Consider the following 24,866-nt stretch of genomic DNA (forward strand, 5'->3'; position numbering starts at 1 on the left):
GAATAGAATAGATTAAAATTACACACTTGCATGACAGAGGCCTGTGAAGGAATTAATGTGATTTAAGTGTTTTGTAACTTCATTTCTTATTCCCTTAGTAGAGCAAATTCTTATTTTTTTCGCCTTCACTGGTAACAGCTTTTATGGGAGCCCACATCAGTCAAGTTGGATTTGAACTCAGCTGCCCTGTACTGCTCTTAAAATGATGTAATATTCCAAGATGTCTGCTGCAGGTGGTGTATCATCGTACACACTAAGTGACATTCCTATCACAATCATTTTATGGAAGATGTGTGATAATCTGTTTTTACTGGTATTAATAAACACATACAATGAAGAAAACAGATAACAAATTTTAAGACCAAGGTAAGATACCTAATCAAGGCCATTTAACCAATCACATTCATCTCATAATAGAAACACATTCATATTCTAGTGACCAATGTAGATTTCAAATTGAAAGGATGCCCTTCAGTCAGGGGCTGTCCTGGACCTTCGACAAGGACACCATACTGAAGGGGTTAGTCTTGTTAAAGGTCATATTTCTCCTCTAGTTCATAACTTACTGAATTTTTATTGAAAAATGTCAGCATCTGTACCTTCAAAAACAGAACAGCAGCACATATTAAAAGGAGTCCTCGTTGACTATTCTCATTGCCAGTGGAATGTATTCAGTACTGTAGATATGAAACTAATCTGCAACATAAAAGGCAGGAAGAGTTTTGATTCTGTTTTTTTACTAAACAGTTTTACTATGACACTAGATATAGTAAATTTGTAGGAAAAAATATAATTTACAGTATCATCGTGAACCATTTAACTCTACTCTTTTGATTCAATGACTGATATCTAGGGGATACCATAATCAGGTTATTTACACCAACGACTTCATCAGTTCTTTTGTAGAACATCAGCCATCATATTAAATGTCTCAATCTGGGTGACCACCTGGGGTCATGCCCCAGGGTGTCCGCATGTTTGCATGGTGAGGAAGAGGCCTCATGTGCTCTTCAGCTCATAAGAGGCAGAAGGAGTGCTATTCACGTTACCATGTTAATAGCACTTGGTTCATTCCCAGCAGACTCTTCAGATGTGTTTTACCTTTAATGAAAGTTTCTGACAAATACTTGTGTTCTAAACCATTAAGTAATGTAACGCATGTAAAACACTTAGGGTGCCTGGCGCCTTGCAAGGACTCAGTGGTTCGCTATTGTGACAATAATGGTTATAACAATAAAAATAATAAAATCACCATCATTCCATTTTTATCCAAAAATATAAATTTTGCTTTGGCATGAAAAGTAATCCTCTTGCCTGCATTATGCACTTGGGGATAAAATAAACCCAGGAGTGGCAAACACTGGGTTTGAGTGACACTTCAGGGTACTGGACTGTGGCTAAGGGCTATGGGGTGGCCCTGCTCAAATGTAATGGGATCTGTGGCCTCAAAGACAGTCTGAGTCATGCTGTTCCTAAAGGACATGAAAAAGCTCATGAGTAATGTAGGATTCTCGAAAAAACCAGTCACTAAATTAAAGACTGAAAAAAAGGGTATAAAAACGGCCCTAGTTCAAGAAATGGTCACCCAAATTAAAGACTCTGGCTTGAAAGGCCTTTGACAGGAATTGAGAGACTTCATTTGAAATTATAGCATGATGAATTTTGAATGGGTGGCCAGCCAGCTACCAATATGTGATAGGTGCATTAGAGGTCAGCCGAAGAATAGGTGCTTTCCTCTCTATGATGAAGGTGAGAACTGTCAAAAGGCCTGAATGGTATGTCCACAAGAGCAGCATAAAATTAGCATCTGCTGAGTACATAGGGGTTTCTAGGGGGACAAGGATGGGATTATGTGGTGTTTTTCAACTGAGGGAGGCATCGTCCTTCCAGGGATGTTGGGAAGGTTGACCAGGCGGGCAGAGGCGGGTGTACTTAGCATCCTGCAGTGAGAGGGATAGCCCCACATATGGCAGAATTGTCCCACTCCAAATGCCAGTAGTGGTCTTTTTGAGGGATGCTGGGGAGGAGTGGAGTTCCTGAAAGGGTCCACCCATGGCTTCCTGAAGGAGGTGAGTGGAGAGGGCTTCTGTTTTGAAAGAGCTTAGGGATGAGTAATAGTTTGTCTGCAAGAGTACAAAAATTCATTATGCTACTAATTTAACATGGAATTCCTTCATTTCCTAAAGAAGTCAAGATAACGCCGATACGTTCTAGTCTTAAGTCATTTGAGCTGCCCGTTGTTGAAATGAATTTTGCTTATGCTGTACATAGAATCATTGTAGTGATCCCACTGACTTGCTTCAAAACATCTTCCATATGCCACGTTTGTGCCTGGTGAGGGGAGGTAACTACGAGAAAGGAACTCTCTAGTATAAAACGTGAGGCATTCGCAAGAGGTAAAAACTTCTCTGAATATACAAAAGTTTACGGTGTAGCTATTCTAAAAATGAAAGTACTCCATTGTAAAAGATTAGCACCTTAAGTAAGTGCATGTGTTGGCAATAGAGGTCCTGCATTGTTTAAACTGCCCACCTGCTATAGATAGACTTCTGTCTCCCTTGTGGCCTTTCTTCAGTTAATACAAAAGTTAAATGTCTGTTCTTCAGTTGTGATGAATTGAGGTGTAGTTACATCTCAGTACTCTCTTTAGTATACGTTATATCTGTATTTCCCAACTGAAAATAACCCCAGTATTTTTAAGAGGATGTTCCTAAAAACCCACAAGAAACCTAAGTGAAGTTTCAGGACAAGGAAGCAAAGTTTCATGAATGTAAGGCAAAGGGTGGCTCCATGTAATGTGTGAAGGAGTCCGTCCCACCTCCTCCAAGGAAAGATAGCCTGCTTCATAGACGATTTCTGTGGGGTCACCCCCAGCTTTAGATGTGCCTGGTTCTGTGGTTTTCATTGAAAGTTCATGGAGAAGCACAGGGAGGTTTAAAATGGAGTGGTCAGGGACTGGGGAGTGGGACAAGGGAGATGGCCATTTCAAGAGTTTATGTAGTTGGGGATGTTAACAGCTGAATACACTAGAGGAAAGGATCGAGAAAACTGTCGAGACCTGAACTGTCAGCAACAAGTTCATTACTCCCATAGTCTCTTTGGCCCTGACCTGCTCGCCCAAGATTTGTGACCAAAGGTGTGTGAGAGTGGCCAGACTTGACGGCAAAGCAGAGCCAACGTTTGCCCAATGGTGGGTGACTCTTAATACCTACTGAGAGTCTGTTTTTGAAATTTTCTGAAAAAGAAGAAAAGTAAGACTGTAAATTATCTAGTTCTCCAAACAAAAAAACGTGCCCATGTAAGGGTATAAAATTAAAGTGATAAAAAAATGCCCTTGAGAGTGTTCTCGGCCTGATGCGAGTAGACGTTGGGCTCGCTGTGGCAGATGATGAGTTGTGATTTTGTTCATCGTTTCAATAATAGTATAAGTGTTTTTAATAAAGGAAAGTTCTCCATTCATCTGATCCAGTCCACTAGAAAGAAGAGTGCTTGGCGAGTGATTCTTTGTTGACTTAACGTAAACACCGTACATGGGCCTGAGGTGTGTGAGAAGACTGGTCTAAAGCTGAGGTTTCCCTCTCCCAGGGGGGACTCCTGTCTGAAAGGGTAGATGAAAAATACGATCGCTGTACCTTTGGCAAGCTTACTTGATTTCTTGTTCTTTTGATTTCTAACTTAACATGCTGCTCAAACATATCTAGCCCCTCTAAATTATTAATTCATTTTTAAGGTTGTTCTGGTTAGGTAGACGTTTGTACATGGACTGGGTGAGAGCCCTTTTGACTTAGTGTGAAACTGTAGCATTTTATGCTTTTAAAATCAATAATGACTGTCAGTGACAATCAATTGACTGTCCGTAGCAGGTAGAAAATTATGTGTATTGTATCCATCTTATTCCTTGTACCGTCTGGATGAGGGGGATGCTCCCTTTGGGGCATATTCACCAGCGGGGGCGTCCCTCCAACAGCCAACAGTGCTCAGTGTCAGTTTAAGAACCCAACAGACCTCATCTTCTTAGATGCTTTTGTAACTACATAGTTACATGTTAGAGTCACATTTATAATTTTTCCTGGCCTCATGCAGTTGTTGGATTTTTGCATATAATTCTTTGGCATATATGTTGAAGCATGCTAACCATTCAGGCATGTTGTATCTTCAAGAAATGACTGGGGTGGGGGTGGGAGTGGCCTGGCACAGCAGGAGGGCGTTTGCTCAGCCGCAGGTGCTAACTGAAGCGACTGGAGCAGGGACTGTGGGAGTTTTGTTACTGTTTTCAAGTCTGCCACAGGCAGGGCAGAGCCTGTTGCCTGCTGCTGGCCTGCCCAGGCCCGCCCCAGCCCATTCTCTACAGGATGGTCACTGCCGAGGACACAGTTTGGACAAAGTTGGGTTGATAGGACATTGTAGAAACTCATTTTAGCTGTGATGAGAACTGGCTTTGAATCTGGAGCAGCAGCCGCATGGCTCTCGCTGGCACCTTCTGGGGCTGCTGGACTACACAGAAGCTGCCAAGGTCAGAAGGTGGGTGTGAGCACAGTGATGCTGTGTGAACTGGAGATTTGTGTGTTCTCAACAATTCAGACCTAGCCCTAGGATTTAGGGGCGGCTAGGAAGGTTCTAGTCTTTGTCATCTAGAAGGGTCACTTTAATAAAAGTTATGATGAATTGTAGTGTTTTAGGTGATGAATGACTAAAAATTATTTTAATTCTACTCTAATATTTCACTGTGATATTAACTTGGAAGACCTGTTTGAGATAAGTCTTTTGATTTTAAGCTCATTAAATCCAATGAGCACAGGATTCTTATCATTTGTAAATCCGAAATACCGTGTGAAAGTACTTCTAGTTAATCTATTTCTTCCTTTACAAAAGCGTAATAACTTAAACATGAAAATATGTTCGTATATAGAAATATTTATTGTTCAAGGTCTGTAATTGTATTTCAAAAATGATGTAGTATTCAACTTGTGAAGGGATTTGTTTTGTCAGAAAATTAAAAATTCACTATGTATAACACCATCTGAGGCGTAGGGGACTGCTTTCGAGTCACAGCAATGAGGACCTGCCTGGGATTTGCATAAGTCACCCTAAATGGCTACTTGGTTTCTAGAAGTTGGTTCAAATGTGTTCACTAGGTTACATTATGTTCATTAATATCATCTTGAAAAATCCCTGTAATATATGTGAAGGAGATTGCATTCCCTGCCCATAAAATAATGTATTTCTAAGGCAAACAGGCAATTTGATACTATGAATATTGAGTAGAGAGTAGAGAAAGTATTTTCAGACTCAAGAAAACTTTGACAAGTCAGGAACTAAGCTGCTTGGAAATCAGTGCTGCAAGTGTGGCTTTGGTGGATTCGGGAAGCAACGGGCAAGTTCTTGACAGAGTCTGTGTCCATTCAGTTACTACATTTTTTCTTTTCCAAATGCATCCTATTGGATATGGAATAGACCGTAGATGTCGTAGACTGAGATTTGGGACTGTGTTGGGACCGTACAGGTGAATGTGTCACTTTCACAAACGGCATCTCCGAGTAAGTACCATCACCTGGTGCACATGGAGGTGGAGCCTGCAGCTGGAGTAAGGCGTGCTGGTGTGGCGCCCTGCCTACTTTGCCCTTCTTGCGGGTGGTTTGCCGAGCGGAGAGCCGTTGGATCCCCCCGACTGTGTGCTAGTTGTCTGTTCAGTAGCTGGGAAGGGGTTTGGTGGGATGAAAGTCGGAATCTCCTGCAATCTGTGTCATAGACTGTAATATTGTAAGGTCTGTATTCTGTATGTGTATCTTAGACCCTAATCAGGAAACGAGCCTCATGTGTGTCTTTAACATTTATATTTCCATTCAAAATATGTATTCAGTGTTTATTTCCTCAAAACAGACTTTGTTAATTTAGGAAATATCTCCAAGTGGAATAACTTTTTCTGTAAATCTTAAATAAAAGGTGCTGTTCCTTCCTTTGACCCAGGACTGGTCTGTGTTTTCTGTCTTTCTCTCCATGCATTTTTTTCCTTTTTTTTTTTTTAGCTTTAAAATTTGTTCCAGCCACATTGAAGGAAGAACATGGGTTGCTGGGCAGGACACCGGGCTCTCTCCCCTTGAGCCTGCGATGAAGGCTTTTTCTTTGGGCCTCAGTTCCTCCATCAGACGGTCAGCCTTGGGCAGCCATGTGGGCTACTCTTTGAGTGGGGCCAGGGCCAGGCAGTGTAGCTGCCCTTCCTGATGCCTGGGGCTCCCGCAGCGCCCACTGTAGTCTCCCCTGAGAGTGCTCAGCCCCCATCTGTGACCCCGTATCTGATGGACATGTTAAATTTGAGGTTTAAACTCAGAGCATGTTTTCAGGTTGCCTTCTTTCTGGATGTAAGTGTTCAAGTAGTAGGAGGTGAGCTGATAGGGAGGGGCTGTGGACCCCGGTGGCTCCATCCAGGCAGCCTCACGGTGACAAAGCCTTATAAAGTGAGACCCCTGTAATTTGGTGTTCATTCACGCTATTTCCATCTTCCTGGAAAAGGTGAGGAAATCAGGTTTAAGAGGCCGCTTTCTCTTGAGGCTGCTGTTGTGGGATGTGTCAAACATAGGAGAGTAGTGAGGGCGGAACAATGGGCCCACACACCTGTCACCCCACCACAGACTCCAGTCAGAGCCAACAGATCCCTCAAGAAAAGTCAACGCTCTAACACCAATTTTAAGTGAGCAAAAAACCCCGTGTTTATTGGGTTTTTTCTTCTGCTTCCTGTAATTTCAGTGAGCTAAATCTGGAGAAGGTTCATTGATAAGGCTAAAAATCGGGTGGATTGCCTGGTGGGGTTTGTTTTTGTTTTTGTTTTTAAATGTGGCCCAATTTCAGTTTCTAGCTTTGTGTTCATTGGCAAACAGCAAGCCTGTAACATAATTACTTGTGATTATTGAGGTATACAGGAAATGTAGTTTATACTTTAGCTCTGTTGAAAAATTCAACATTTATTTACCTAACATCAGATAAATACTAAATGTTTTTAGTATTTTTTTAAAAAACATCTGAATTTGATGTATAAGGAAGTTTTCTAAAGATTTATTGATTTCTATTTAAAGACTTATTATTGCTGGTCAAGTGAGGGGAAAATGCTGTGTACAATGATGAGGGAGAGGTTTTAGCCCAGTCTTAATGATCTCTGATGAATGAAGGTGAGACTGATGAAATACAACCTGTGAGTCATTTCATTTGCTCACCGATTCCACATCTTTCTCCCAGGCCTTTTGCTTAGCCTCACGTGTTAACAGTCATCACATTTAACCTCGCCTTCTCCCACCTTACTCTGGTGGGGAAGGTAGTCAATGGGAGGATGAGGAGAACAGGACAGTTAGTTACAGCTGTGATGACAAGTCTGGAAAACGGTTGCCTGACGTTTGGGTGAGCACTCGTATATGCACATGCTGCTGACATCATCCAGTCTCTACCACAGCAGTAGTAAGACGAGCAAGATGAGGTGTGAAGGCTTACATTATGACACTGCACTTTGGTTCTTTAAAAAATTCATTTGGTATTAACATGTTTCTCTTACCTTAAAGTAGTTGGACCTTAACAGATCGAGTAAGAAAGGTCAAGATTCTTGGTCCCAGAGCCTGTCTTAGGTCACCTACTAAAGCAAATTAGGTTTTCATAAGTTACTTCATTTTTAAGGAATATTAAGAGAATGTTAAATCTTATGCCTCCATATATAGACTAAAATATTAAGTAGAATAAAGTCCATTTCTGAATTTCTACACAGCTTATTGACAAGTTGTATTATCACAAAAACCAGTTGATGTACGTTTCCGATAAATAACTGGTAGTACAGGGCGAGTGTTCAGAAGGCATGTGTGTATGTGTGTGAGTGATGAGTCCTGGCGGGGCTGTCTCTGAAGTCATGTGACCACCTGCTGCTCTCTGCGACTAGTGAACTGTCGTCCACCTCCTTCATCTCTAGGTATCAGATGGCCTGGGAGACGAGCCCTTGGAGTCTCCGTATGAAAGTGCAGACGAAACGCAGACTGAAGTGTCCGTCTCCTCTAAAAAGTCTGAAAGAGGAATAACTGCCAAGAAGGAGTATGTGTGTCAGGTGAGGGATACATGGGTCAAGGGAGGAGTATGTGTGTCAAGTGAGGGGAGGAGCGGTTTGATTCATCCCTTATAGCACCCACCTGGGTCCCAGTAGATGGGAGTGAGTCTTGTTGCATCTTCTCTTACCTGCAGACCCCCTCTGCCCTAACCCCATCATCAGTCACTGATATTTGTTTTGAGGGTGTTAGGCTGCCAGCTGTATCCTGGGGTTAAGTGCCCCAGTTAGCATCATCCATTCATGTGTAAGATATGTCTCATATATAAATTGTATATTACATACACACAGATGTGTGTATATACTTTTTGAAGTGTATAAAAACGGTGTGTGGGGCCGGCCCCGTGGCTTAGCGGTTAAGTGCGTGCGCTCCGCTGCCGGCGGCCCGGGTTCGGATCCCGGGTGCGCACCGAGGCACCACTCCTCCAGCCATGCTGAGGCCGCGTCCCACATACAGCAACTAGAAGGATGTGCAACTATGACAGACAACTATGTACTGGGGCTTTGGGGGAAAAAAAAAAAAAAAAAAAAAAAAAAAACGGTGTGTGGTTGGAAGAGGCCAGGTGCTACAAAGATATTTCACTGCTGGCACGCATACCAGGTGGGCAGGCTGGGCCCACTGGGTCAGTGTCCTCTGCTGCAGTGACCTAGGGCAGGTCACTTAGCCTCTCTGTGCCCCGGCCCCTCTGTGAGATGGAGATGAACTCAGCTGCCAGAGGCTGTGAGGAAAGCCCCTCCATCAATACGTGAGAAATGCTGGTCAGCTTGGTACTTCTCAGCTGCATTGGGTTGAGTTTGATTTCTGATGAAAATGTGCATGAGTTTTCTTGATTTTCAAATCTGATTTTAAACTTCTTGAGTATGTCCTTTAGGTTTTTGATCCTGTTTGTTTCCTTTGCTGTTGCTGAGGGATCTCTTTCTGTATTTTGTCGCCTGGTTTTATTCTGATACCGGATGTGTTGTGGGTTCTGCTCAGGCCAGCATCTCACATGCATGTGTAACTCTTCCTTTGAGTAGCACATGGGTACAGAGGGGCTGCGCTGGGTGTTGCTTCACTGCTGTCCCCTCTCCGCCCACAGCTGTGTGAGAAGACTGGCAGCCTTGTGCTCTGCGAAGGCCCCTGCTGCGGAGCTTTCCACCTCGCTTGCCTTGGGCTTTCCCGGAGACCAGAAGGGAGGTTCACCTGCAGCGAGTGTGCTTCAGGCAAGTTCTGTTGTAGCTTTTAAATCACGCGAGGGCTTGTTCCCAAGGGCACATAGTTCTGTGACGTCCCTTCCAGCCTCGGAGTCTCCCTCCTAGGCTCCCTTCACAAAGTGCTCTGGTCCGCCAGATGCGTCCTGATGTTTTTATTTCCTTTGGAGACCTGACACCAGCAGAGAACGAGTCCCTGCCCATCCCTTCACTGCCTGTCTCTGTGCTTAACCTCCCACAGGTGCTTGCAGCCCTGCCCTGGCAGATGTGTCCACTCCTTGTTGGCTTCCACAGTTTGCTCTCTGATTTCAATTTTATGTGCTCCCCTTGGTACCTTCCGTCAGGTGTTCAGTGTTACCACTTTAATGAAGGAGTGTCATTCAGAATTTAGTTTCGCATAAGAGGATGGCAGAGTATGGGATCGTAGGCCGCAGGTTCTGCCATGCCCCTTCCCGTAGGCGATGTGAGCCTTGCTCTGTCTGTGGGGTGGCCATCATGGGGTGCCCTGGCACCAGAGGGTCTGGCATTACTAGTACAGGTAACCTAGTCAGTCACAGAACCCCAAAGTTCACAGAAATGTGGAGTCTTTACGGAGATGCAGTGTGAATCTGAGCTTCAGTGTCAGCAGAAAGAACGGCTCTGTGCTTGTCCCTGAGTGATTATTGCTTCGGGTAATAGTAAAGATAGTAAAGATTGCATCGGGTTTCACCAGACCAGTCTGGGGGGTGATGGGAAGACAGGCTGCACAGCTGTGGTCTCTGTCCAACTCCTGTCCACTGGCCAGACCTGAGGGTCTCCTGACTCTCCTCGGGACATGTCTTGGGTCAGGAAGACACCTGGAGTTTTCTGGGGAATTCCCCTGAGGCAAGCCCATTCCACACACCACCACCTCACTTCTGGGGGCACCTGTGTACCTATCATTGTAAGTGATTCTTCATTGTAGATGGTTAACTGGTCTCAAGAGAGAGTAAAAGCCTTTCTTCATAGGAGTCCATTCCTTCAAGCTTTGTAAGTTAATTTGAGTGGGCATCCCCACTTAGGCTGCCTAGTCAGACTTTCCCATCTTCCGGGCAAAGCAGGAGCTCACATAGCAACCAGGTAACCCTTGATGGCTAGATTTTTTTCTGAAGTTTGCTTGGACTAGTCAGCAAGGTTGGAAATAGAGCCAGATGCTTTAGCAACGTGGGCTGCCTCCCACAAAGAGGTGCTTGATCCCAGTGGCCTAGGAACTACAATTTACTTCTTGTTCTTTGCATTTCTCTCTCCGCCCATCTTTCACTGTTTGTTAGGGATTCACTCGTGTTTCGTGTGTAAGGAGAACAAGACAGACGTTAAGCGCTGTGTGGTATCTCAATGTGGAAAATTTTACCATGAAGCTTGTGTGAAAAAATACCCTCTGACTGTGTTTGAAAGTCGAGGCTTTCGCTGCCCTCTCCACAGCTGTGTGAGCTGCCATGCTTCGAACCCTTCAAACCCAAGACCGTCAAAAGGTACTGACATGCCTTTAGAGCTTCAGGTCATGTAGGTGCATGGAAGGCGGGCATGGGGCCTGTTGGGCTTGTCACCAGTTTTTATTTGGAGTAACAGTTGTTTTTCTGTTACTGACTCGACACAGGTTGGGTTAGGGTTTTTCTTGACGAAGGACCTGCCCCCCATTCTCCCTTCTTCCTGCCCTAAATGTTATTTTAAAGATTATTAATTTTAGGAGGGAGGACCTTTGAACCATTTTGATAGACTCTATTTGTTCTGGTTTTAATGGTCCTTCATATATGAGAAAAATATTTTAAAATCAAATCATATCTACATTATTTCATGTTAGGTGTGTGGGATTGAGGATGGCAGGTTATCTCTACCGCTTGACACAAGTGGTTCTCAACTAGGGGCGAGTTTGCCCTCCAGGGGACATTTGGCCATGTCTCGGGATATTTTGGGGGTATCTACTGGCATCTAGTGGGTAGAGGCCAGGGATGCTGCTAAACATCCTCCAGTGCATAGGGTGGTCCCCCATCCTCATGCCGCGGTGTCCATGCTGAGCAGCCCTAGTTGACCTTATTTAAGAACGTGGCATTTTAAATGCTTGACCGTTTTCTCAGATGTTGTTTTGAAGCAGCTTTGCCTTGAGGAAACATGTTTTCATGATGTCTATTAAATATTCTTAGCTTCCCCACCCTAGTTCTTTTCTTTGTCAAATACATCAAGTTTATATCAGCATTAGCTTTCTAAAATTCATGGAGACGTGGTTGTTTCTAGTTGCACTGTTCACCGTGTTGGTGTCTCCAGCATGTGCCTGTTTGCCTTCAGGTAAAATGATGCGCTGTGTCCGCTGCCCTGTTGCCTATCATGGAGGGGACGCTTGTCTGGCAGCCGGCTGCTCGGTGATTGCTTCCAACAGCATAATCTGCACGGGCCACTTCACTGCTCGGAAGGGGAAAAGGCATCACGCCCACGTCAATGTGAGCTGGTGCTTTGTGTGCTCCAAAGGTGAGGGCTGGGACCAGCAAGTCTGTGAGCAGACTGTTGCTGCCTGGTGTTCGAAATTGTCATTCCATTGGATTGTTTGAATGGTTAGAGAGTGCTGCTTCTCATGGCTTCTTCACACACACAGCTCTTCTGGACAGTCCCAGGAGCCACACATGGGGGCGAGCTTCCTTGCTTATCCAGCTGTGTGTATTGACATTCATAATCTTTCCCGTGTTTTCCCATGTAGTAGTAGTATACCATGATATTTCCAAATTAACTGTCATAATTTCAGACTTATGGGAAATTATTCATGATGAAAATATAAAATTTGCTTTTGTGTTTACATACATATTACTGTATTTAAACTAATGGCTAAGACTTAGATGTGTAATATCTGTAGAATGTGAAGAGAAAAATCTGGGCCGAACCTATGAGACAAGGCTAAGCTGGCCCACCCTCCTTTGCAGGGGGAAGCCTTCTGTGCTGCGAGTCCTGCCCAGCAGCCTTCCACCCCGACTGCCTGAACATCGAGATGCCCGATGGCAGCTGGTTCTGCAATGACTGCAGGGCCGGCAAGAAGCTCCACTTCCAAGATATTATTTGGGTTAAACTTGGGAACTACAGGTGTGAGAAATAGAATCCTCTGCTTTTATGTCTTTCCTTGTTCAAATGTGTTCTTTTTATTTTACAGTGCTTAAAGTGTTGAAATTATTGTCACTCTCTCTGAAGAGTCTGTGAATCCTGTTTTTAATATTTATAATAGATGGTGGCCGGCAGAAGTTTGCCATCCCAAAAATGTTCCCCCAAATATTCAGAAAATGAAGCACGAGATTGGAGAATTCCCTGTGTTTTTCTTTGGGTCTAAAGATTATTACTGGACGCATCAGGCGCGAGTGTTCCCGTACATGGAGGGGGACCGGGGCAGCCGCTACCAGGGGGTCAGAGGGATCGGAAGAGTCTTCAAAAACGGTATGGAGATTTCCAGGGAATGAATCAGTGATCTCGGGTGCCTTTTCCTAATCCTGATTTCTGCTTTTTGAAAGTTTGATTTCTGTAGAAAACACTGGACTAAGCATTCTAGCTGTACTTTAAATTAGAAAAAAGTGGGTTTGCAAACTGATTTGTTGAGGCACAGGATAAGATATACTGTTTAAGAACTTTTATAACATTGGCTTTTATAACATTGGTTTGTGATTAATTTCACTAAAATGCATTAAAGCTATTTTTGAGAAATTATTTTAGTACTAATTTACAGGAATTTCTTATAACTTGCCTTTATGTAAGATGGAAATGTGGAGGAACTTTCCTGCTGTCTAGACCTTGTGCACTGGCTCACAGTGGCTCACTACCCATTAGCAGACACCGGGCATCAGGTACCTCACAAGGTGCCAGGTGTGGGCAGGTAGACAGGATGCCCTGCCCCCGAATCCACAGCTGGGGTGGGAGACAGAGAGGAACAACCGTGCGGTGTCGTTCAGGTGACGAGATGGGATGGGAATTCAGCCACTTGACTGGAGGAAGTGGTATTTACATTGGGCTGAGAGTGAGTGAGGACCACAGGGAAAACTCGCAGTGTGTGCACATACATGCCTAGTTCAGAGAGAGCAAGAACGTGTCATGACTGATGGCACCCAGGAGGCTCGATGAGCTGTAAAGAGCTCACAGGCTGCACTGAGCAGTAGAGCCTTCTCCTCTCCTCTGGATCCTCAGCACACGGTAGGCATTCAAAGGTCTGAATGAGAATGGAGAGACATCAAAAGATTTTCAAAAATTGTATTAAAAGAGAGATGTTGAAATTGAGAGGGAGCTGAATGTGTTCTGTGTTAGAGTCAGCTGGTAAGTGGTAAAGTCAAGATATCACCGTCTCCTGACTCTTCATGCAGGAGTCCTATGGAACTAGACCCAGTAAGTGACCTGACTGGTGACTACCCGACACAAGGCAGGCCTCTCACACACCCAGGGTTGACGTGGGGCTGTCTTCCCTGGGCACATCTCAGTAGCTTATGTTTCCTCTGTTCTTGCTTCAGCCTGTTGCTCACTCCTCAGAGCTGTTTTCTCTTTGAGAGGAACAATATTGCATTTTTGTTTTCTATCTTCCAACAGTGAGTCCTGAGTATTGATACCTGGTACTTTGTCATTAGATCACAGAAGAGGGTGGGGAGCAATAGCAATCTTCCGCCCAACAGAAACCTGCCCCTGGGAGTCCTTCCTTGTAGTGAGGTGGCACAAAGCACTCAGGGCCTGCCTTGTGTCGGGGTTCTTTAGCCAGTGGCATCCTCCGAGCATTCTTCTGCTTAAAACATTTTGTAGCATTTAAAAACACCTGCCCTTGGGCCGGCCCTGTGGCTTGGTGGTTAAGTGCGCGCGCTGCGATGCTGGCGGCCCGGGTTCGGATCCCGGGTGCGCATCGAGGCACCACTTCTCTGTCCATCCTGAGGCTGAGTCCCACATACAGCAACTAGAAGGGTGTGCAGCTATGACATACAACTATCTACTGGGGCTTTGGGGGCAAAAAGTAAAATTAAAAAAAATAATAATAAAAAAAAAATAAAAACACCTGCCCTATTACATTTTTCCATAACCTCTAGTTTTATGGAAACTAGGAACTACACTTAGCAGTGAAATGAAAGTTTAGAATAAACTGTTAAAATACAGAGCTTAAAGGGTAGGTGTATTTATGTACTGAAATCTTTTACTCATATGTCATTGACTTTTTAGCGCTACAAGAAGCTGAAGCTCGTTTTCGTGAAATCAAACTTCAGAGGGAAGCCAGAGAGACACAGGAGAATGAGCGCAAGCCCCCGCCGTACAAGCACATCAAGGTGACGTCAGAGGAGCAGGGTCTGGGAGGCCGCTCAGATGGCCATGTCTGTGCGTGTGCAGATTGTGTAATCACTGAGGGGACTGTGAGTGGTTCTCAGGCATGCAGATTCTTCATCCCCAGGCTGCAGCCGGTGAGAGGGTCGTCGTGAGCAAGGCTCTGTAGCCCCAGTGTGGACAGCTGCACCAGAAGTCCTCGGCAGACAGCAGATGCTGTTGCCACCAAGCGTGTGTCCTTTTACACAAGGGTGACTGGGTGCAGGGCAGGTGGTTTCTGCATGGGAGGTCTCAGTTTTGTCTTAGAGTATGAGGCTCAGCCTGATAGCCAGCATGGGGCTGGAATGACAGGGGGTGTAGGCTGCCTAGAGCAGGAGGGGCTGAGGGATGAGCTGATCTCCTGGACCATGCTGTCACCAAGCACTGGAGACAAGGTCCGATGAGAGGTGGTCAGCCTGGGCCAGTGCTCAGCTGAAGCGTGGCTTGTTTGGCTGGAGCCCCTGAGACAACACCTCAGAGGGTGTGGAGAGCAAGGAAGGCCTGGAGGTGTTCCTGAATATAGCCCCTGTGTTTACTCCATTGAGCCCAGGAGCCCCAGCAGGAAGCCTGTGTCCACACGTCTCCACAGTGTGGGAGGAAGTGTAGACAGGGCACAGCTCTGAGCGAGAGCAGTGCCTCCTCACAGCTGTCTGCACTCGGTGAGCCGGTGCCACCTGTATCCCATTGCCCAGGGCCTGGCAGCCTCCCAACACACGTGTGCTGGCTGTCTGCTAGCTGTCAAGGGCTCCCTCTTGCTCCTAAAATCTGGGCTGTAAACAATATCTTTGTGTGTAAAGGAAGCATTCTCTGTACTAATCTGTATTTAGAATTCTCTTTGGGATAAGTTCCCAGAATTGGAATACTGGGTCAAAGAGTGTGAAACTTTTAGATTGTTGAGGCGTATTTCCAGATTGTTCTCCAAAGTGTTGCATAGTTTGTCGCACCCCAGCAGTGAAAAGGGCATCTTTCACCACATTTTCCCTAGAATTATTCTTTTCTGCTTCAATCTATTTTCAATTCCCTCTGCTGCTTCATTGTTTGGCTGCTCTTGTTCCACTGTTAATAAACCGTGTGTTCACAAGGGCAGAGACTGTGCCCTAGTGCTCACCACCACCTCCCTGGGTGCTTCTGGGGGTGCTCGGTAAGCAGGGGTCCAACCAGTGCCTGGGGTGCTGAGAAGAGAGCAGGTCTCGTCAGGCCTTTACCAGGCGCCCTGCGTCATGCTGAGCAGTCGCATGTGTCTCTCTCTTACTATGACAACAGCCTGGCTGCATAAATGTCAGCTCTCTTTCATAAACGAGGAACACGAATGCTAAATTAGAAGAACGGGGTGTTGGGATGGGGGGCTGCACTCCAGCCCACCTTCTAAAGCTCCCAGGTCAGAGATTGGCCTGTCTGCCACCTGTGCTATGAGGAGCTTCAGCTGAGATCTGGGCAAGAGGCCATTGTGATGAGTGTGTAGGCTGCAGGACCTCCCTGCATGTCCCTGCTGGGTTCTGAAGCTTCAAGACCACCAGGAGGCTAGGTAGGGCGTGGCAGGAGTGATGTGCAGGGGAATCAGGAAGCTCTCTGTTTGATGTGTGGGCTAAGGCAGCTTACTTTTCCCCTGTAGGTGAATAAGCCTTATGGGAAAGTCCAGATCTATACAGCTGATATTTCCGAAATCCCGAAGTGCAACTGTAAGCCCACAGATGAGAATCCCTGTGGCTTTGATTCGGAGTGTTTGAACAGGATGCTGATGTTTGAGTGCCACCCGCAGGTGTGTCCTGCAGGAGAGTACTGCCAGAACCAGTGTTTCACCAAGCGCCAGTACCCTGAAACCAAGATCATCAAGACAGACGGCAAAGGATGGGGCCTGGTCGCCAAGAGGGACATTAGAAAGGTGTGTGCCATGCCCCCTTCTCCCCTACTTTTAAGAAATGATGGTTCAGCTGGTTACTTAGACTTAGATGTTTTGTGCTTTTGTACTCATGTAAGAATGATAGTTAAAAATTTTTTTTGAGTTATTACAATTGAATATTGTAAAATGTTACATGAAAGATATCTATCAAAGTAAAATTCATCAATTCCCTTAAAACATGCCTTAGTCAGAATTTTGGTGGTTGCTTTTATGAAGTGAAAGATCTGTGAAGTAACCACTTTCCTTAGAGGATCAGCCAGGATGCTCAGGAGGGGTCAGCGAGCAGATGTGAAGAGACAGCTCTTTTGTTAGGGGCAGACCTGGGACAGTGCAGGACGAAGTCATTGGTAAATGCCAGAGACCACGCACAGCCTGTCTCCATTCTCAGACTGAATTACCATGCGCATCCAGTATGTAAAGAGACAAATGGAATTGCTTATCTTGTTGCAGCCCTGCCGTGCTTGGGCATGGCCTAGGGGTGGGCGGCCTCAGACCCTAGGTCTGTTCTAGGGCTGATCCCCAGCAGCAGCGAAAAAGCCTGCTTTGAAACATGCAAAACCTCTGCAGCTTCATTCCTCCGCCTGCCTTGATTGCTGATTCATGCAGATTCTTGCGGTGTAGCCTGTCAAATTCTTTCTAATCCTTTTCTCTACTAGGGAAATAGACCTGTAAGGGGAGTGATGTGGGAGCTTGGAGGGTGTCATTCTAGTGGCCCCAGAGACAAGATATTGTAGGAAGCAAGGGTTATAATGTTGTTACTTAGAAGACTATTTGGATAAGTTCTTCACTGACAACCTTCATAAAATATGTAGAAAGTCATTTGAATTTACTTTACCATATAGAGACTTTGCAAGACCTTGCCCCTCATGGTATTACGATGTGCGTGGTGCCCTGCTCTGGTTGCTCCTGGTGTGGGCTCTCGAGCTCTGGTACTGAGAATTGGCCAGTCTGTTCTTTATCGTCATAACATTCTTCTGATTTCCAGGGAGAATTTGTCAATGAGTATGTTGGTGAGCTGATTGACGAAGAGGAGTGTATGGCAAGAATCAAGTACGCACATGAGAACGACATCACTCACTTTTACATGCTCACTATAGACAAGGTAATGCTAAATGTATCTTCATTGCTAATTTTTGCAGTGTTCTGAACATGGTACCCTGATGGTTCACCTGTAGCATGGGGCCTTGGATTGCGGTGATATTGTCATTTCATCTATGGGTTGCTTTGTGTCAAACATCTGCATGTTTTCTTCTGAAGTGCACAGTGTCTTCTGGCAGTTGTCTGAAGGCCAGAGCTGATAGCCTCTCACTGTGAGAGCATCCTGGGAGCTTCATGGGTCCCACTGATGCATGAAGGATGTACTAAACAGTCTTACTAAGAGTCAAGGAAAAGAAGAGAAAAGCACAAATTAGGAGAGTTACACATCTTTTCAGTTACATAGTGGAGTCTTTTTGGTTGTTCATTGCTTGTCTGAAGCCCAGATTTGTAGACAGTTTGGAACATAAGTCTGCTAGAGGGGATCACTGTTCTCAGAAGAAGGATAGGTAAGACAGTTTGTTTACGACTTGGGATGGGTAAAAGAAGGTGTATCTGGGACACTGTCAGGTCTGTGACTGACGCCTGACAATAACAGGCCCTTTCTGGGGGGGTTCCCTAGTGACCACAAGCACCCCAGGAGGTAGCACGTTTACATTTCCCTTTGCCGTCCCCTTCCGTTTTTTGGGGGGCTGGTGAGGGAGGTTGTTTTATTATAAATTGAAACCCTAGCTCTGTGCCTTACTATGTTTTGGAGTTTAAACTACTTGTGTGTTGTAAAAAATGCCAAGTTGATCATTTAACACACAAATTGGTTCCTGAAATGGTAATTCACCTAGGGCGCACCTGGCTGAAACAAAGAAAGCCCATGACACATGAGAGACACTTAAAACATGTATTTCCTATAAAAACAAAACAAAAATAAAAGAATAAGCTCTACCTAAATGTTTACAGAGCACAATAGAACAAGATCTCCATAAGCAGACCCTTCACATAGAAGGCTTAGCTTTTGGTGAGAACTTGAGATAAGAAGACTGAGTCTGAAAGAAAATATTAAGTAAGTGTGTTAGAAATGGTTAAAACCATAAAAGGAGATTTAGAGATCACAAGAAAAGAACAAGACATTGAGGGGTAAATCAGGCAGATTTGAACAAACAATTAAAACTGAGAGTTAAGATATAGTCATTGAAATTAACCCAGTAGATGGGTTAAGAAATATCAGACAGCTAAGAGAAAATTGCTGAAGTAGAAGACTGCATCAAAGAAATTATCTAAATTGCAGCACAGAAAGATAAAAAGATGAAAACTCTGTAAAAGAGGTTAAGAGACATGGAAGATAGAAATGTTTAATAGATGTTCCAGAAGGAAAAACAGGAGAACTGGGGAAGAGGTAATGTAAGAAAAGAATTTTCTCTAATCTTTGTGATATATATCATCTAACTGATAAAACTAAGTTTTGCGCAGGATAAATAAAAATAAATCTATACCTAGATGTGTTCTTAAAAAAAAAAAAACAACTTTAGGATACCAAAGACTACGAAGATTAAAAGCAATGGAGAGAGAGAGAGAAGAGTACATTCAGGGAACAGCAATTAGATGGTCAGACTTCTCAAAGTGTGGTAGAAGCCAGAAGACGCTTCTGTTTCCTTAGGGAAGATAACCCTTGACCTTGCATTCAGTGCTAGCACTTCAGATAAAGAGTGAGAGAGCTGACCATCACCATAATTTGGCCGAAGGAAATAATAAAAGGTACTTCAGGAAGATGAAAAGTGAATTTCAGAAGTTAAATGTGAGGTGTAAAAAGGAGTGGTGAACAAACAGGTTCACAGACATGTGGGTCTGTGTAAATAAGTTTGGTTGTGTAACATAATGAATGATGAGTGGCAGGAGGAGAGAGTATGGCAGTAAGGGGGCATTAAATGCTGACCATCACAGAGGGTATCAGAAGTGGTGGGGTGAAGCCAGCGTGAGCTGCTTGTTTTGTGTGGATGGAGGGGAGAGAGTGTATTAACTTTATATTTTGTCAAGTATACATGTTAAAACTACACAGGAAATTCCTAAATGAGTAGAAATGGAAGTTGTAACTTCCCCATCATTAAAGAGTGAAAAAAGGCACAGCAACTAGAATGATGTGCAACTATGACATACCACTATCTACTGGGGCTTTGGGGAAAAAAAAGGAGGAGGATTGGCAATAGATGTTAGCTCAGGGTCGGTCTTCCTCAGCAACAACAACAACAAAAGGATTAGTATGGATGTTAGCTCAGGGCTGATCTTCCTCACAAAAAAAAAAGTAAAAAAAGGCAAAGAAGAGTAAGTCAATCCAGTAGAAAGTGAGGTAGGAGGGAGGAAAAAAGAACAAGAGATTGTAATTAAAAAGCACAAGATGAGATATAAAAAATACAAATCTGTCAATAATCACAATAAATGTAAGTGGCTTAATTTATAAGACTAAGATTCAGATTGGCTAAAATATAGGAATTCAACTTGAAGCTCTGTGACTTATGTAATAAAAATGAACAAGAAAGGTTGTAAGAAAGAGTATTAAAAAATAGTTAGTAAATCCTAATCCAAAGAAGGATGCTATTGGCTACATTAATATCAGATGAGATGGTCTTTAAAGAAAACATCTCTGAAAGGCTGAAGAGGGTCACTATGTAATGTAAAAATGAAAAGCTCCCCAGGCCACTCCATGGCAGGGGAAGACCTTGGTAGGGTTCTGACTCACCTCCTTACTAGTTACAGTTGTGGGGATGGAGGAGACAGCACTGAGAAAATGAACTAAATGTATATCTGATAGCTTGCAAAGATCTTAAAAGTAGTTCACTGAAAAAATATATGAGAGGGCCGGCCCCGTGGCTTACCGGTTAAGCGCGCGCGCTCTGCTACTGGCGGCCCGGGTTCGGATCCCGGGCGCGCACTGACGCACCGCTTCTCCGGCCATGCTGAGGCCACATCCCACATACAGCAACTAGAAGGATGTGCAACTATGACATACAACTATCTACTGGGGCTTTGGGGGAAAAAATAAATAAATAAAAATTATAAAAAAAAATATATGAGAGAGAAAACGAGATCCATAGTACAGTAATGCTTAATCTATAAAAATTAAAATTAAAAATCTAAATATAAGATTCTGGTAGAAGATCGTGGCTGCTCACTTCCAAAGCAACAACAACAAAAAAGTACACAAAGTACATCTTCATTGAAACTGCGAGACAGACAGACCTGTCAACCTGAAAAGACCTCTACAAGCAGATCAAAGAACCTGTCTGAGAGCAGGGAATGCAGAGGGGCACTGTGGGGCAGAGCTTGGCAGCTCTCAGGCCAGCACCACACCCTGAGTGGTGCCTGCTTCCAGGAGAACTAAGAGTTTCAAAAGGGGGCAGTGGAGAAAGAAGGTGTGTGTGTGGGGGGTCCTGGGAAGCTGCAGTCACAGATCTTGGAAAGGATCATCTTCCAAAAGTAAGGCAGCATTCTGGGAGGCAGAGAGAAGGGACCTGAGGCTCTGAGAGCCCACAGAGCTGTGGGCCTTATTGTGAGAAGACCTCCATCAGGCTGACAGCAGAGAAGGGTTCCCTGAGGAAACCTGGAAAACCACCTAGCCCACCCTCCTAGAATCCAGCTAATAACTGCTCCAAGAACTCCAATGCATTCTGAGAAGGATGATGAAAAGGTTATATAAGAAAACCCTGAAAAAAGAACAGCAGAACTACACTGTAGATGGAGAAAAGCCACTGGAAAAATACTGCCAAAAAGCACGTGAACATTATACCCCAACATTCAACATGAATTTTTAAAATGTGAGGAATTAGAGATAGCCAGACAGCAAGGAGAGCTGAATTGTGAACTCACAGAACTCAGGAATGAAATAAAAGGAAAAGAGAAAACCATTTCCAAAGCAAAGCTTAAACCACAAGGAGCAAATAAGAGAGTAGAAAGTGGACACAGGATAGAAATGAAGACTGAACAAAATGCAGCAGAAAGAAAGAAAGAACAAAGAAAGACTAGAGGGAAAAGTGTAACACAGGGAGCAGGCCAAGGAAAGTCTCTCTGCATGAGTATAAGCCAGAGACATACCAGACAGCAGGTAGGAGAGATGTTCCACCTGCAGTTCTAGAAAATGCAAGGGAGATTAAAGAAGACTCGAGTCTAGGTATTGAAAGAATACACTATATTTTAGGGGAAATCCATCCAGAATGGTAATAAATATCTTACTAAAATTACTGGACATAAAGAATCCTTTGGCTAGCCAGACCAAAAAATCAAATTGCTTAGAAGGGGAAGAAAGTGAGGCTCTCACAGCAGAATCCAAAGCCTGAGGACAGAGGAATAGCACCAACACAATTTTCAAGAAAAGAGTGAACCAAAGATTTTATATTCAGCTGAGTGGTTCTTTAGGTATACTGGCTACAGAGTAACAGGTTTGAACATAAGAGAAGTAAAAGAAAATTGCTAAAGGATGAATTTCAGATAGCCAGTGTAAGTCCTCTGAAGCTCCAGTACAAAGTAACAGACAAGGAGGAGGATGACAGAAGGAAATATGTACTCACATTGTTATTCCTAACAGAAACAAGAATGTGGAGAGAACAAAGAGTAGTAGCTATCTAAGAGTCGGAGCTGATAAACCCAAGTAATAGTTGAAGCATATTTAAGAGTAGAGGTAAGGGCCGGCTCCGTGGCTTGGCGGTTAAGTGCGCGCGCTCTGATGCTGGCGGCCCGGGTTCGGATCCCGGGCGCGCCCCGAGGCACCACATCTCCGTCCAACCCGAGGCCGGGTCCCGCGTACAGCAACTGGAAGGATGTGAACCTACGACATGCGGCTGTCTGCTGGGGCTTTGGGGGGAAAAAATGAATAAATAAAATCTTTAAAAAAAAAAAAAAAAAAAAAAGAGTAGAGGTAAGCGTTAAGATAATTAAGCCACTGACTAAACTGGGGTTGTAAGGGTGGGAGTGGTGAGGGGAGGAGGAATCGGCTAATTTGATTCTTGGCCAGAATAGTGGGTCAGTGGACACTACTTAAAGAGGAGATTAAGGATGTTACATACAGGTGTAAATGCTAGGGTATTCTATAAATAACAACCAGTAGGAAAAAAATCACAAAGTTCCCAACATAACAGGAAAATCAAAATTTAAAAAACTCTACTACTGCATAGTGAAAGGCTTAAAATCCATATAAACGAATAAAATAGACTGATATGTTAGAATTGTGCCCAACATATCAGTCATATTTGTAGAAAGGAATTGGATTAACTCATCTATTAAAAGAAGAGATTTCCTGGGGCCAGCCCATTGGCATAGTGGTTGGGCTTGTGCACTCCACTTCAGCGGCCCAGGGTTCACAGGTTCAGATCCCACATGTGGACCTACACCACTCATTGAGCCGTGCTGTGGCAGCGACCCACATACAAGATAGAGGAAGACTGGCACAGATGTTAGCTCAGGGCCACTCTTCCTCACCAAAAAAAAAGAGATTTCCAGATTGGTTCATAAAGCAAAGCCTAATCCTCTGTTGTATGTAAGGAACAAAGAGATTCTGAAAGGTTAAAAATAAGATTGTGTGCAGGGGTATGCCAGGTGAAGTTAAATTTTTTAAAAAATTTAGTTGTTTTCAGCCAAGGTAGAATTCAGGCCCCATCACATTCAGTGATACAAAGGAAGGGGTTTATAATGCTAAAGCCACTACAGGGATGAAATCCGTTGTGCAGAGTGTGCCCCAGATAACACCGCAGCAGCTTTCCCAAAGCAGCACTTACGGGAGGTGCAGGAGAGAGACAGATGAGGAAAGTCTACTGTGAATTACTTCTCTTAGTTAGAGGTGGAGATCCTGGACAGACAATTAGTATGAGACTAACAAGGAGCCAAAAAATTAACAAGGAAAGAATTAAAGACAAAGCAGAAATTTAGAAGTTAGAGAACAGAAACAATAGGAAGTAATAAGTAAATCACTTTTTACAAACATGCAAAAAAGGGAGCCATATATTTTTCAAAGACACACACATATTCAAGGGTAAATCCCAGGCCCAGTGGAGTAGACTTGGGTGTGAATGTGACAGGGATTAAGGGAGTGGGGGTTGAGGCCCAAGATTCTGTACCCTCCGCTGTGGGTGTACCTGAGGAGCACCAACAGAAGTTCTTGTGACCAAGTGGAGTTCATCCCAGGAATGCAAGGATGGTTTAACACCCCAGTAATTAGTTAAAGGAGGAAAACTGAAAGATCATTTGAGAAAATTGGAAACTATTTCTGATGAAAATTCCTCAGTAAATTAGGAATAGAGGGAAATTTCCTTAGTTTGATAAAGGCTGTCAAAACTCGCCACCAGCGTCGTGCTTAAGATGAAACAAGCATTCGTGCTAGATTCAGAAACGAGACAGGACACTCTTGCTGCTGTTCCTCCAGATCCTGGAGGTGCTGGATGGACAATGAGGAGAAGAGGAGCAGAGAAGAGGCACCCGAGAGACAGCTAAGTGTTGAGTTCCAACAACACAGGGAAGTCAAGTGCACAGGTTTCCTCTCTGCCCACCTCCCACATACACAAAACCACAAAAACAGTGAAAATGCATATGCATAAATGGAGCAAGTTTTTGTGGAAAAAAATTTTGACAGTTTTACTTCAGCACATAGAAGATGATGTGAATGAAGGATGACACATACCATGTTTCTGGGGGAGAGATGAAATGATGTAAAGACGTAAATCTTCCCAAATGTAAGTTCACTGTAATCTCAAAAATATTAACAATTTTAAATAAACCTTGACAGGCAATTCCAAAGCCCATATAGAATGATAAATCCGAACGATGAGCCAGTTCTGTACCTTAAATGACTGTGAAGGGTGGGCATGTTCTGGGAGGTGTTAGGGCACTCTCTGTGGCATTGCTGTGAAAACTGTGGCCCAAGCCCAGTGGCACATGACAGATGACAGCATTGGGCAGGGGTGGATGCCAGGACCAAATGTCTGCTGATGGCGCCTGCGTGCCTAGGGTGGTGGTAAAGGCCCTCCTTCATGGTAAGCACTGATGTTTCCCCCTCTCTGCACTTACAAAAACAGATTCCAGATGGATTAAAGAGCTAGGGAAATATGAGAGATAGCTTTTATAATTTAGGGGTAGGGAAGGCTGTGTTAAGCTAAAACCCCGAATGCATATAACTAAAGATTGATAAAATAGTTGCATAAAACTGAGAAAGCTCTGAGTGAGGAAAGGTATTATAAAGTTAAAATTCAGTTATCTTTTTTTGTGTGTGTGAGGAAGATCAGCCCTGAGCTAACATCTATTGCCAGTCCTCCTCCCTTTTTTTCCCTTTCTCTCGCCACAGCCCCAGTAGATAGTTGTATGTCATAGCTGCAGATC

The 24,866-nt window shown here is 44.1% G+C and overlaps 1 protein-coding gene across 10 annotated transcripts in view; it reads left to right on the forward strand.

Annotated features, from left to right (window-relative positions):
- The window catches only part of NSD2 (nuclear receptor binding SET domain protein 2), an 88,995-nt gene that overhangs the window by 55,360 nt on the left and 8,769 nt on the right, over window positions 1-24,866 (forward strand). For 7 of the 10 annotated variants that reach the window (XM_087434796.1, XM_087434801.1, XM_087434802.1 and 4 more), the window contains 9 exons: window positions 7,946-8,077; window positions 9,154-9,277; window positions 10,555-10,755; window positions 11,567-11,746; window positions 12,193-12,349; window positions 12,489-12,694; window positions 14,444-14,547; window positions 16,194-16,463; window positions 17,467-17,583. In XM_087434796.1, the coding sequence (XP_087290922.1) occupies window positions 7,946-8,077; window positions 9,154-9,277; window positions 10,555-10,755; window positions 11,567-11,746; window positions 12,193-12,349; window positions 12,489-12,694; window positions 14,444-14,547; window positions 16,194-16,463; window positions 17,467-17,583 (1,491 nt within the window). Of the gene's footprint in view, window positions 1-138; window positions 5,963-7,945; window positions 8,078-9,153; window positions 9,278-10,554; window positions 10,756-11,566; window positions 11,747-12,192; window positions 12,350-12,488; window positions 12,695-14,443; window positions 14,548-16,193; window positions 16,464-17,466; window positions 17,584-24,866 lie in introns of those variants that run through there. The other 3 variants (XM_087434803.1, XM_087434804.1, XM_087434805.1) reach the window with 2 other exon arrangements.

Source organism: Ceratotherium simum, chromosome 8, assembly GCF_057802395.1.
Source record: "Ceratotherium simum simum isolate JZ-2026a chromosome 8, ASM5780239v1, whole genome shotgun sequence".
Classification (NCBI taxonomy): domain Eukaryota; kingdom Metazoa; phylum Chordata; class Mammalia; order Perissodactyla; family Rhinocerotidae; genus Ceratotherium; species Ceratotherium simum.